At 42.7% G+C, this 12,585-nt stretch overlaps 1 protein-coding gene across 11 annotated transcripts in view; it reads right to left on the reverse strand.

Annotated features, from left to right (window-relative positions):
- Positions 1 to 12,585, reverse strand: part of FGGY (FGGY carbohydrate kinase domain containing) — a 487,533-nt gene that overhangs the window by 93,215 nt on the left and 381,733 nt on the right. For 10 of the 11 annotated variants that reach the window (XM_043876054.1, XM_043876057.1, XM_043876055.1 and 7 more), the window contains 2 exons: positions 10,242 to 10,316; positions 2,857 to 2,977 (listed from right to left, as the gene is read on the reverse strand). In XM_043876054.1, coding sequence (XP_043731989.1) covers positions 2,857 to 2,977; positions 10,242 to 10,316 — 196 coding nt within the window. Of the gene's footprint in view, positions 1 to 606; positions 2,233 to 2,856; positions 2,978 to 10,241; positions 10,317 to 12,585 lie in introns of those variants that run through there. The other variant, XM_043876064.1, reaches the window with a different exon arrangement.

The raw sequence follows: 12,585 nt of genomic DNA on the forward strand, positions 1-12,585 counted from the left end.
TCACGTAGAGGACATTTCTCAAGTTGGCAAAATCCTGCTCTCCCTGCTTGTACAGAGCAGGAGCAGACTGTTCCCCAAATGGCAAAGACTTGCTTACAAAATATTTAACTTCTTTTTTTCTCAAGTGCACCTCCTCCTTTTGGCGTGGGGCTGCCTAAAGGGAAGACGTGAACTAACATTCATTGAACACTTATCTTAAGCTAAGCACAGAGACTGGTGCACACAAACTCACGAGTATTTATTCCTCGGCATGCTCTCTATGAGGGAAATAATATTATTTGTACCTTTCAGAAGGGGGGAATGAGGCTGAGTGGTAAAGCAATTTGCCTAAAGTCACAGAGCTAGTCCTCTGCTCCATTATTCCATACTATCTACAATGAATCTGCTAAATTCCATTATGTTTTCACATGTATTCCTGAGAATCATGTATTAGCTCTACGGTTCTTTCTATAGCTTTGTTTGCAGGAAAACTAGAGCAATTAACAATTTTAAAGGCACCGAACACTCAACCTATACACCCACAGCTTGTGTACCCATCTTTTACAGAAACAAATGCAAATGTGTTCTTTTTGCAGAGTGTTGGGTGAAGGAGAGGAAGAAGGCAGCTTTGCCTGGAATGTGAACTATTTTATCTGATGCATTAATGAGTCTAGCAAAACCCAAAGCATTTCAAGGCAGATGCACTTTGCCATCACTTGTCAATCACAGGCTTCCCCAGGCAGAGGCATTTCAGGCCAAAGAAAAGATCCCTTTGTTCAAAACTGTAACTGGTCCACAGTCAGAGACAAAGGGTCCAGTTTCAATTGGAATCCAAATAATGATTAACAGCCTTTTCATTTGACAGCCTAAAGGAGAACAGTTTCCAAAGTAGAACTTTCTATGAAGCCACTGCACCCCTTGCTTCTGAGTCAGCTCAGGGGTGTGAGGCCTGGAGGAGAACTCACTTTCCTAAAGCCTGGAGCTGCAGTGTAGAGTCAGGGCCTGCCGCCCTGCTCCCGGGCCATTGTTTCCTATTCCCTTGGGTGATGTGTCAGCCAGGGTTGATTCCATCTCTCTTCCTGGATCTAGGTAGGAAGTCTTGATGGCTCTTTGGAGGCTGGACATTGGAAAGTCACTCACAGATCAGATCTGAAGTATGAATTGTATTTGAACAAGCTAGCTGACTCTGAGATAAAACATATTTATGGCTTTTCTCTTAGGGAAAATTATAAGCTAATCTGGGCTCCTTTTTACATCTTCTTTTCTGCCTCCAAACGGCCCATTTCCATAGGTTTTGGGCACTTTGGGAAAGGGGGATTCATCATTAAATGGTTATAAACTGGGCAGAAAAGTTAAGAAACCTGGGTCAGCAGCATAGTGTAGGAGACATAGGTCTGGACACACCTGGTACCATCCTAGTCCGGCACCTACCAGGTGTCTGACTTTGGACAGTCAATATGAGTCACCTCCCTGACCCTCAGTTTCCCTGTCTGTAAGGCGGGGGCACCGATTTCTACCTTTCGGTGGTGTGTGCGGGTTAAATGTAAATAAAGTGATTTACACTGACACAGAGTAGGAGTGCATTTGAGTGTAGTCAATTCTACACTTATTTTTACATATTTACCCTTAGACCATGTGCTTTTGCTACTGTTCACTGGCCTATGCTTCCATTTCCCTACCTCTAAGATGGGGTTCAGCAACAGGGTTTGATCTCACACCATGCAGGGGGTGACGTTGCCCATCACATGTGGGAAAGCTCTCACCTGTGCGGATCTGCATGGCCTGGAGCGGGGAAGGGAGCGTCCAGTAGAAAACTGGACCCCCCCATTCATCAGAGGTAAGGCATGCAGGGGACAGGGGGCAGCAAGAGATCATGATGAATGGAGGCCAGTGGAGGGAGAATCAGATGAGACTGGAGTTGGGGCTGTAAGCAGGGTCCAATCCTTTCCCACTTCCCTCCACTTGCCCCGCTGTGGTGCCTGGCCTCCATGTGGTGGTGGGGAGTGGGAACATCAGTTCTCTGGAGACAGTGGGAGAGAAGGGAGCAATAGGCACGAGGGCAGCAGGTCCAGAGAGACAGGCCCAGGTCAGCCACTGGGACTCAAGCAGGCCTCCTATTCATGAGGCCCCTTCCATGGGGCTCAGGAGTCTGCACTAGGAAGCTTGCTTGCTTTTGTCTGCTCAGATCACAGAGGTATCAGCCCATTACCCAGGATTCTCTCCATCTGTGTCATGATCTCTGGTTCTGGTGAGCTGAGAAGGAATCACAGGATCTTGAGGTTTGAATCAGGGCTCACATTCCCACTAGCAGCCAGACACCCACAGCTCCCACCATAGTCAGCCTCTGCCATCTTTCTTCAAGACAGTTTGCTTATCACTTCCTCCAGTCACTTGCCCTGCACTGTTACAGATACAAACCAGGGCAAGGTCATGCTGTTTCCATAACACCCTGTACTTTTCTCACTCAAAGCCCTTGCTACACTAGATTTGACATGTCTGTTTGCTGTCTGCCTTCTTCCATAGACCCTGAGCTCTTGGGGGGCAAGAATCATGTTTTCATCTCTGTATCGTCAATACTACCCAAAGTAGGGTATCAGAAGAGGTACTCAAGACTGTTAAGTAAATATTTGAAAATTAAGATCTGGCCCTTGCTAACTTCTCTTATCTCTTACCATCATCCAGTAATTGGATACACAGAGAAGTCACTTTCCCTCGTATGACAACAACAGTTAAGAAAAAAAAATAATTTTAACATAAATGCTCCAAATAATATGGGACCCCACCTATATCCTCCTTTTTTCTACCCTGTCTAGATCTTGGCCACATTCAGGTGCTGTCAAGTCTAGGATGACCTCTTCTCCTCCTCCTCAGACTTACCAGTGATGTCTGCATGCATTTGCACAAAAAGGGGATTCTTGCTGAGGCCACCACACAGGAAAAGGGTGCTGATCGAGTGCCCTGCTGACTCCATGGCTTCTATAATGAGGCGCGTTCCGAGCTTAAAGGGAAAAACAGAAGAAAGCATCAGCATGGTGGTGAAGGGAAATAACATAGAACATTTACTAGGGGTTTACCCAGCAGTAGACACTGCACTTGGAGCTTGACATATATATATATATATATATATATATATATATATATATGTATGTACTCTCTTAGAAAGTCAGGACTCAAGGAGATTACACTGCTCATGATAACGCCATATTATTAAGTTACAGAGTGGGAATTCCAACCTGGGTCTGCCTGATTCCAAAACCTTATGAATTATTATACTATTTGCTTCTATCAGTAGTTACACAACATTGACAAAACAAGTTGACAGTGTTAACACAGTTCATTCAAATACACATATTTGATGAGTATCCGTTATGGCCCAGATCCTCTATGATAAACTTTTTGGCACCAGGGGCTGGTTTTGTGGAAGACAATTTTTCCACGGACTGGCGTGGGGTTGATGGTTTCTGGATGATTCTCATAAGGAGTGCGCAACCTAGATCCCTCACATGTGCAGTTCACAGCAGGATTCATGATCCTATAGGAATCTAATGCTGTGGCTGATCTGACAGGAAAGAGAGCTCAGTTGGTAATATGAGCGATGGGGAGCAACTGTAAATACAGACGAAGCTTCACTAGCTCATCTGCTTCTCACCTCCTGCTGTGCGACCTGGCAGGCAGGGGATCTCTGCTCTATGAGTTATGGGGAATGGAGTGACTAGCAACTCTGCTGCGAAAAACTCTGCTTCGAAAGATCTCTGCTGGAGATCCCTGAGTCAGTTTTCCTTTCCTAAAGAGGAACTAAAGAAGTTTGTTCCTTGGAAATGCGGCCAACAAACCCAGCAGCTGAAACATGGAAGTTCAGTTTAGTTCAGTTGCTCAGCTGTGTCCGACTCTTTGCGACCCCATGAACCACAGCATGCCAGGCCTCCCTGTCCATCATCAACTCCCGGAGTCCACCCAAACCCATGTCCATCGAGTCGGTGATGCCATCCAACCATCTCATCCTCTGTCATCCCCTTCTCCTCCCACCTTCAATTTTCCCAGCATCAGGGTCTTTTCCAATGAGTCAGTTCTTCGCATCAGGTGGCCAAAGTATTGGAGTTTCAGCTTCAGCATCAGTCCTTCCAATGAACACCCAGGGCTGATCTCCTTTAGAATGGACTGGTTGGATCTCCTTGCAGTCCAAGGGACTCTCAAGAGTCTTCTCCAACTCCACAGTTCAAAAGCATCAATTCTTCTGCACTCAGCTTTCTTTATAGTCCAACTCTCACATCCGTACATGACTACTGGAAAAACCATAGCCTTGACTAGATGGACCTTTGTTGACAAAGTAATGTTTCTGCTTTTTAATATGCTGTCTAGGTTGGTCATAACTGTGCTTCCAAGGAGTAAGTGTCTTTTAATTTTACAGCGGCAGTCACCATCTGCAGTGATTTTAGAGCCCAGAAAAATAAAGTCAGCCACTGTTTCCACTGTTTCCCCATCTATTTGCCATGAAGTGATGGGACTGGATGCCATGATCTTAGTTTTCTGAATGTTGAGCTTTAAGCCAACCTTTTCACTCTCCTCTTTCACCTTCATCAAGAGGCTCTTTAGTTCTTCTTCACTTTCTGCCATAAGCGTGGTGTCATCTGCATATCTGAGGTTATTGATATTTCTCCCAGCAATCTTGATTGCAGTTTGTGCTTCATCCAGCCCAGCATTTCTCATGATGTACTCTGCATATAAGTTAAATAAGTAGGGTGATAATACACAGCCTTGATGTACTCCTTTTCCAATTTGAAACTAGTCATGGAAAGAGGGCTCTCATTGTACAAAGAAGGTGAGCCACAAGACTTCAGGCTAGCAGAGGGCTAAAAGGACCTTTGTTATCACCTGAAACCAGGTAGTGGTTCTAATGAGAAGGTTTCTAGTGCCAGAATCCATTCCTCATCAGTCCTTGGTGATCTGAGATGATGCAGAAACCATATGCCCTATTTGGCTCAAGCTTCACCATATTTTCATTTTCGCCCTTGTGTCTTCCTATCTTTCAAAAATGTGTTATTTTCATCCTTGTCTTGCTCAGTTCATGAAACTCAGTAAAAACTGATGCTTGACAAGAAGATACTACCATGGGGTCATCAAGGTGAATCTTAATATATAAGTCAAGAGTTTTAGCTAAGGTATTAGAGTAGCTAAAAATCATAATTTCCTTGAAAGTTAAAAAACTGGAAGTCTCCAAATCATCATTTATTTGAGAGAGGATTAAAAACAAAATGATGAACTGTGATATGACTTTAGGAGGCAGCTGCATGGTGATGTTAGAGAAAGTGGCTCTGGGAAGAAATGAGGGAGAAGGTATTTTGGTGGCATGATAGCCCTTGAGATGCTCAAGGGGAGTGACCAAGTCCCAGGTGTGGACATGGGAAGTGGCTGAAGCAGATGGAAGAGAAGGTCAAGGGGAAGGAAAAGGTCAAAGGAGAAAGGGAGGTTAAGGATCTGGGAGGTAAGAGATGGTGCAAACACCAAGAAGGTGGGGTGTGGGCTTCACAGGTTCAGTGAAGATGGACAGTGGTTCTGGTCAGATGGCATTCAAGTGCACAGAAGAGGAGACAACAGCTCAGCTTGAGGGCATGCAGTATCTGAGCTTCACCAAAGGAAAGGAGGAGGGTTTAGGAAATCATCAGGATGCAGAAAATCCTGACTGCTGTGGAGTAAATGATGAGGGATGGTCTTAGGGGAAACACACTGACTGAAACCACCCACCCTGGCCAGGCACCACAGTAACTACTTGCGTGAATTATTTTACAACAGGAGGTCCTAGCAAGGAACCTGGAACTAACAAGCCACCACCAACCGGAAGAGTTCAGGAAAGATCAAAAGGAGACACCACATGTCCTACTACTTCCCAGAATCCTTCTTGCTGACATTCATCTTGGCTGAGTAATGCTTGTACCACCAGGAAGGACCCTGGCCAGAGACAACCCGGAAACTAATCCCATCACCATAAAACCTAAAACTGTGAGCCACATGGCTGAGCAGTTCTCCTGGGTTCCCTATTCTGCTGCTCTCTGCCTGGGTGGCCCTTCCCAACAAAGTCTCTTGCTTTGTCAGCACGTGTGTCTCCTTGGACAATTCATTTCCGAGTGTTAGACTCCTTTTTGAGTCCTGGAAGGGGTCCTTCCTGCAATAGTGGGGCAGTTCAAGAGCAGAACCAAGCATTTCCAGCCCACAGGTCTTCAGGTTTGTGGAAGCTATTAGTGAGTCTAGTAAGAATATGGATTAGGTAAAACTTGGGCCTCCAAAGATCATCCACAGATGTAGTGTGTTAAAAAAAAGATTAAAACATGTTGTACCCTATAAGACCAGATCCTGCTTATTGAATATGCCTGATTACCCCCAGATGTTCTTTCTTAAGCTTTTGGGGGCGGTCATGAACCCTCTTGAGAATATGATAAAGCCTACTGACCTCCCCAGAAAAAAGTCATATATAAAATAGTATTAAAACTAATTTTAGGAGCCCTACAAATGCCCTTACATCTGCCATGGATCATTTGGTGTCTGTGGATTCCAGGTAACCCTAGTCTACTCTAGGAGCATGAATCTGCACCTAGGAAATAAGAGTGTGGCTTTTGAATTAAAAAAAAAAAAAACCTGGGAAGGCATTCAGGCATTTTTATCTACTTTTAGAATCAAATCCACACCTAACCTTTCCATGACTCAATTCTCATTTTAAAAATGGGAATAAAACATTATATTTTTCATTTGTACCTCCATGGACTGTCTAAAATGTTAACATGCAACAAAAAATTTTAAATGTGGTCTTAGACTTGACATATCTACCTTGCAAAGTTGCTGCTATAGACAGAGTATGTAAAGAGTGTCTAGTACACGGAAGGCATTTAGAAATGAGAGCCATTCTGGTTATTAGCTAGAGGCTAAGCACTCTGCTATGCTCTTTAACATCATTTCTAATTTTATGAAAAGAAATCAAAAGCTGCATATTATTATCCCCATTTAGGATTTCCATAATTTGCTTTAAGCCATGCCGTCTGCCTCAGGGGAGGGGAAGCTGCCTCCTAACATGCATGGAGATGCCGTGCAAAATGGCTATTTCTGATATTTCTAAAACCAGAAACCTGGGGGCTCATGTGATTAGCAGGCCTGAGAGGAGAGTAACACAAAGCACATTCTCTGGGAAAAGGCAAGAAGTGATCAGAACAAGAGGCGCTCCCTCCAGAGGGGCTGGGATGGCCTGTCTATCCTCCGTGTGGCATTGTCAGCAGGAAATTCCCACTCAGGCTGCTGGTTAGTTACAGGGCCTTCCCTTTTGGCGACTTAGACGCCACTCTGTGAAACACTCCACCCTCCTTAAACGCCCCACCAAAGGGCTTTGTGCTAAAATGATTTTGTGCTCACCTTTCTGGAAAAAATGTTTTCACAGAGAAATTTAAATTAAAATCAGGCTGTTCCACTGGGAATGTACAGAACCAAATGCAAATAGAGAGACTTCAAATGCAAATAGTACTTTTAAAGGGTCTATTCTGCAAAGAAAACTATGGATGAACAGGCTATGTATAAACTGGGTGTTTGACAGGTCTTTCAATTAAGCTTGGTCAGGAGAGAATTTCACATCATGAAGGGTTTTGCATAGTCTCAAATTAACTTCACTACAATATCTCTTTAATTTCATTCTGTTCTTAGAAAATGTCAACCATAGATATTGCTATGGAGAGGAATGTGCTTAACTAACTTTATAATCAATAGGTGTAAGGGCAATATTCATAGTCAGTGAACACATTTTTTGAACATCATGGGAAAATCTCTGGTATAAGAATGCTCATTAAAATGCACATTAAAATGCACAAATGAACTAAAAGATCAGAACACCCAGATACTTTTGCAAAACAGACTGAACTCCTCACAATTCAATGGACTGCACAACATAGCCTTATTGAAAAATCTGTCTTCAATTGCCTTTCCTTTGTGGTGCTATAAAGGTCATTAAAACAATGGAGCGAATAAATATGATAGCTTTTAATATATGTACAACTATTACAAACAAAAGTGATTTGCCAAGTGTGTGGCGTTCGGAAAATGTAGTTGGCTTCCCCCGCCCCAGCCTTTCTCTACCCCTGGATGCATTATACATTCTTGGATTTCTGCTACAGTGTTCTTACCAGGAAGGGGACTCTGTGAGACAATCCTGGCCAGATTAATGATGTTTTCTAAGATGTGTCGAATCAAAACTGTTCTCAGGAATGCTTGAAGGCTTATTTCAATCACGTGGCTTTTACAAGCTGATCCAAGAGCAATGTAGAATGGTAACATGCAAGAGCAAAAGCCAGTGAGCAGAAGGACAGAGGTTCAGATTCTGACTCTGCCATGCACTAGCTGTTTGACCTTGGCAAGCAGTGTTCCCTGTCTGTAAGATGAGACAAGCCCACCTACTTACAGGGTTACTCACAGTGGGTAAGGTACCCTGTTTGGTGCCTGGCACAGGCAGTGGGCATCAGTAAGAGGGAACAGCGATGATCATCAGATGAAGGTGACCCTTGGCTCATCCTGGGTGGCCTCCTTCTTCATGTCTCCCTGTTAGCAGGGACTCAGAAGGATGAACCTCATGCAGCTCTGATATTTTCCAGGATTATTCATTTTAATGCCTGTGATTCATTCCACTGTAAGACTTTCCACACATTAACATCAGAAAATAAAAGCTCCTCAATACACTGTGTACCCAGCTTTATTTTAGAAAGCTGTGGGTTCAAATCCCAGTTCTGCCACTTACTAGCTGTATGAGACTGAGCAAGTTAATTAACCTCACTTAGGCTTAGATTGTAACCTTTGGAATGGGGATTATAATTCCTCCCTCATAAGGTAAAGTCATATAATGTATGTAAAATATTCAGCCTACTACCTGGTACATAATATCTCAAAACTATATCATTTATTATTATCATCTTTACTATGAAGCAAGATCACTAAATAACTACCTTTACTACTGATGCATACTTCTCTTCTCCATTTTTTTCATCTTTTCATACTAGCCACTCTTGCCATTTTGAAAGATGTCAGAACTATCCTTTTTTTTGTTTTTTTACCAAGTTCCCATAAATAAAGCAGGCTGACTGGTATTATTGAACTGGACAAGCTCTTAAATCAATAAGACAGTTGCTTCAATAGTTGTTTACAGATAAACTTGTTTTTAAACTAAAAAGCATTATTTAATTGTGTTGGCCAACTCTGCTCTTTTATTGTATGTATGTGGTACCCAGGTAAACTTAAACATAAGGAAAGTACTTTAGTTGATGATATGGATATATAGAAAATATGTATGTAATTCTATTCTTTAAACTAATGAGGATATGAAAGTGGCATGTGGAGAACAGACTAATTGAATAGCATATAGCTATATGTATATAGCATGAATAAACAAAAGTACTTTGCTTAAGTAGGTACATTTCTGAAAAATAAATTATGACTCAGAATTCAGTGAACTGGTTTTCCTTTCCTTTAGTCCCCAACTCCCTTTCCAGAGCAGAGCAACTAAGCCTCAGTGGATTATTGTTATTTTGGAGCTCCTACCAGCTCTGAGATCCTGAAGGCCATGACTCATTCCCTTCAAATGCACTTTCTAACATGCACATACATGCAATCTTTCATATGTTATTTCAGGGTTTAGAGCCCTTCTGTAGCTCACTCACAGATCACCTCTAGAGAATGAGTCCTTAGACAGTGATGCTTGAGCTTCTAAAAACTTGTTTTCATTTCTGATTGATCTTCAGTTTAGGAGTTCATAACACTGAATTCTCCCCTTTCTCTCTGCCTAACCATCCAATGCTTTCATTTAAGCAACTAATTATAAAAACAAACATTTTCATGTTCCAAGGAAGCTGACTATTTAAAGGAACCCCAGACTGGATGCTTTTGCAAAGTGAATAATATCACATATTTTATAAATCTGGACATTCTTAACACCAGCTCTTCTTAATGCATAAGAACATGGCGTCGGCTTGCTTGCTTCTATTTAATTGAACTTAGAAAACAAATTAGATAAATGGTAGGTAAGATGTTCTAAGATTTTAACTCCTTTTAGTTCCCAGCTATGTGAAGCTATTAGTAAAGCAGGTAAAGATCTTCAGAATTTCCTTCCAGACAAGCATCTATTTTTGGCAAGCTCCCTAAAATCTCTGTCACAACAGCATATGATGTATCCTGGGGGATATGTGGTCTCAACTTTATCAATAGACCTAAATCTCTTTAAAAATAGCATTCAAGTGTCTTACAGCAATGGCTTGAACTGTGGCCAGGTAGAGAATGGCAAGATCATCGAGGTCCTGAGATAGTTTCAATCCAGTGACCTATAGGGATGAAGAAAAGAAAAGATGGAGCCATGGTTAGAGATAGTTCCCATGAAACACGCTCAGATGTGTTTTCTTGCCGAAGCAAGTTCATATGCAAATCCCCTTTTTGTAAGCTGAACGTGAAGCGACTACTAAATTGTTTAATCTCCAGACCTGGAAAAAGTATTCTTTCTTCCCCCAAAGAAAATGCCTTGCCTTGGATTAGAGAAAAACAAACCAAATAGTATAAGGAGATTGTGTGTGGTTTTTCTTAGGAGATTGTGTTTGGTATTTATTAGCATGGAATGAATTAAATATCTTTCTTCTTATCTGAAAACATTATTCTTTTATTACCAACACCTATTCTCTTTGGCTTACAGAAATCAACATGTAGCACTGGCATTCTAGTAAAAGATGATATTATTCTGAGCTCTGCTACTGTCAGAAATCAGTGGGGTATTCAGAGTAAACTAACATGTCTCCTATAAATGTTATACCTACTAGGGGATCATTTAGAATCTGTGGTTTGCAAGGGAATTCCATTAAAGTCAACCTGAACCACATGCCTTTTTATGGAGCATGTCAATTTCTTAGAGGTTCCAGGACAACAGGTTACTGGATTTGGGTAGTTTCAAGACTTGTTCATGTTCTCACTTTCATGTCTCCCGTTTGTGAAGGTCTTCTCTTGGGACATTTCTAGAGGGTGAAGACAGGTGGTTTCTTTAAGTCTAGTCCGAAGCTGGTGGGCATCAATGCCACAGTTCACTTTAGATTTTCATGACAAAATTAATTTATGTCCAGTACTCTTGCCTGGAAAAATCCCATGGACGGAGGAGCCTGGTAGGCTGCAGTCCATGGGGTCACTAAGAGTCAGACATGACTGAGCAACTTCACTTTCACTTTTCACTTCCATGCACTGGATAAGGAAATGGCAACCCACTCCAGCGTTCTTGCCTGGAGAATCCCAGGGATGGGGGAGCCTGGTGGGCTGCCGTCTATGGGGTCACACAGAGTCGGACACGACTGAAGCAACTTAGTAGCAGCAGCAGCAATGGTGTATACATTCCTGAGTTCAATGAAGTGGTGACATGCAGCCGTACTAAAACAGGGGAGCCTAGTGGTCTACCCAGGTCTCTGTCCTTCAATTGCTCCAGCCCCACTTATCATTTTTTCCAGATTCCACCCCCAGCCAGGATTAAGGCGTCAGCCTTGGCTTGTTACAGGGCACAGATATCACTCCACTACCCAAACCAGAAACCTGGGAGCACTTTCCCCTGACTTTTCTCTCCCTTCTTGTATTTAATCAGTCTCCAAGTCTTGTACATTTGAGCTCCCAAATCTATTTTGAATCCATCCCCTCTCTTCATCCTGTCAGTCACCTCCTTAACCCAGGTCTTCAGCACATTCTTCCTGATTGCTGAAATAGCTCCTGATCAAATCTCCCTGTTTCAAATGGGGCTTGCTCCTCTCTACAAGGGAGCTAGTGCTTATTCTCAAAAGTAAACTGATCATGTGAAAAATTCTATCTCCATTTCCCTCATTCTGAAGCAGAAACACCTTCCCTGTCTTCTATGAGTGATTCTGCCCACGGTCAGGCCTGCTCTTTTCACCAGTGTCTCGTCTTTTCTGTCCTAACTTAACATCCTGTGTTCTGGTGGGTTTTTTTTTTTTTTTTTTTTAAATGGTACTTCTTTTAAAATGTCTTGGCTGATGGCTCAGGGGGTAAAGAATTCGCCTGCAATGCAAGAGACACAGGAGGTGTGGGTTCGATCCCTGGATCAGGAAGATTCCCTGGAGTAGGAAATGGCAACCCACTGCAGTATTCCTGCCTGGAGAATCCCACAGGAGCCTGGCAGGCTGCACTTGGTGGGATTGCAAAAAGTGAGACACGACTGAGCACATGGCACATGCTTATTTATTTATTTATATTTTAACTTTTTATTTATATTTTAACTTTTTGGCTTCATAGCCTGTGGGATCTAGTTCCCTGACCAGGGATTGAACCCATATCCCCTGCAGTGGAAGCACAGTCTTAACCACTGGACCACCAGGGAAGTCACCCAGCTGTTCTGATTACTCATCTAAGTCTGCTAAAGTGGGTATTCCTGAATTCAGTAGAGCTACCTGCTGATAGATTTTTGGGGGTAGATTATGAAGCCACTCAATGAGAGTAATGGTGTTGATATGAACACAAAGGAGCATGGGAGGTTTGAAGGAGAAACCAGAAAGGAGCTCTTGGGGTACATATTCTCCAGCCAAGAACTCTGAAGGAACATCTCTCAGAAAG

The sequence above is a fragment of the Cervus elaphus genome, chromosome 20, assembly GCF_910594005.1.
Source record: "Cervus elaphus chromosome 20, mCerEla1.1, whole genome shotgun sequence".
Classification (NCBI taxonomy): Eukaryota; Metazoa; Chordata; class Mammalia; order Artiodactyla; family Cervidae; genus Cervus; species Cervus elaphus.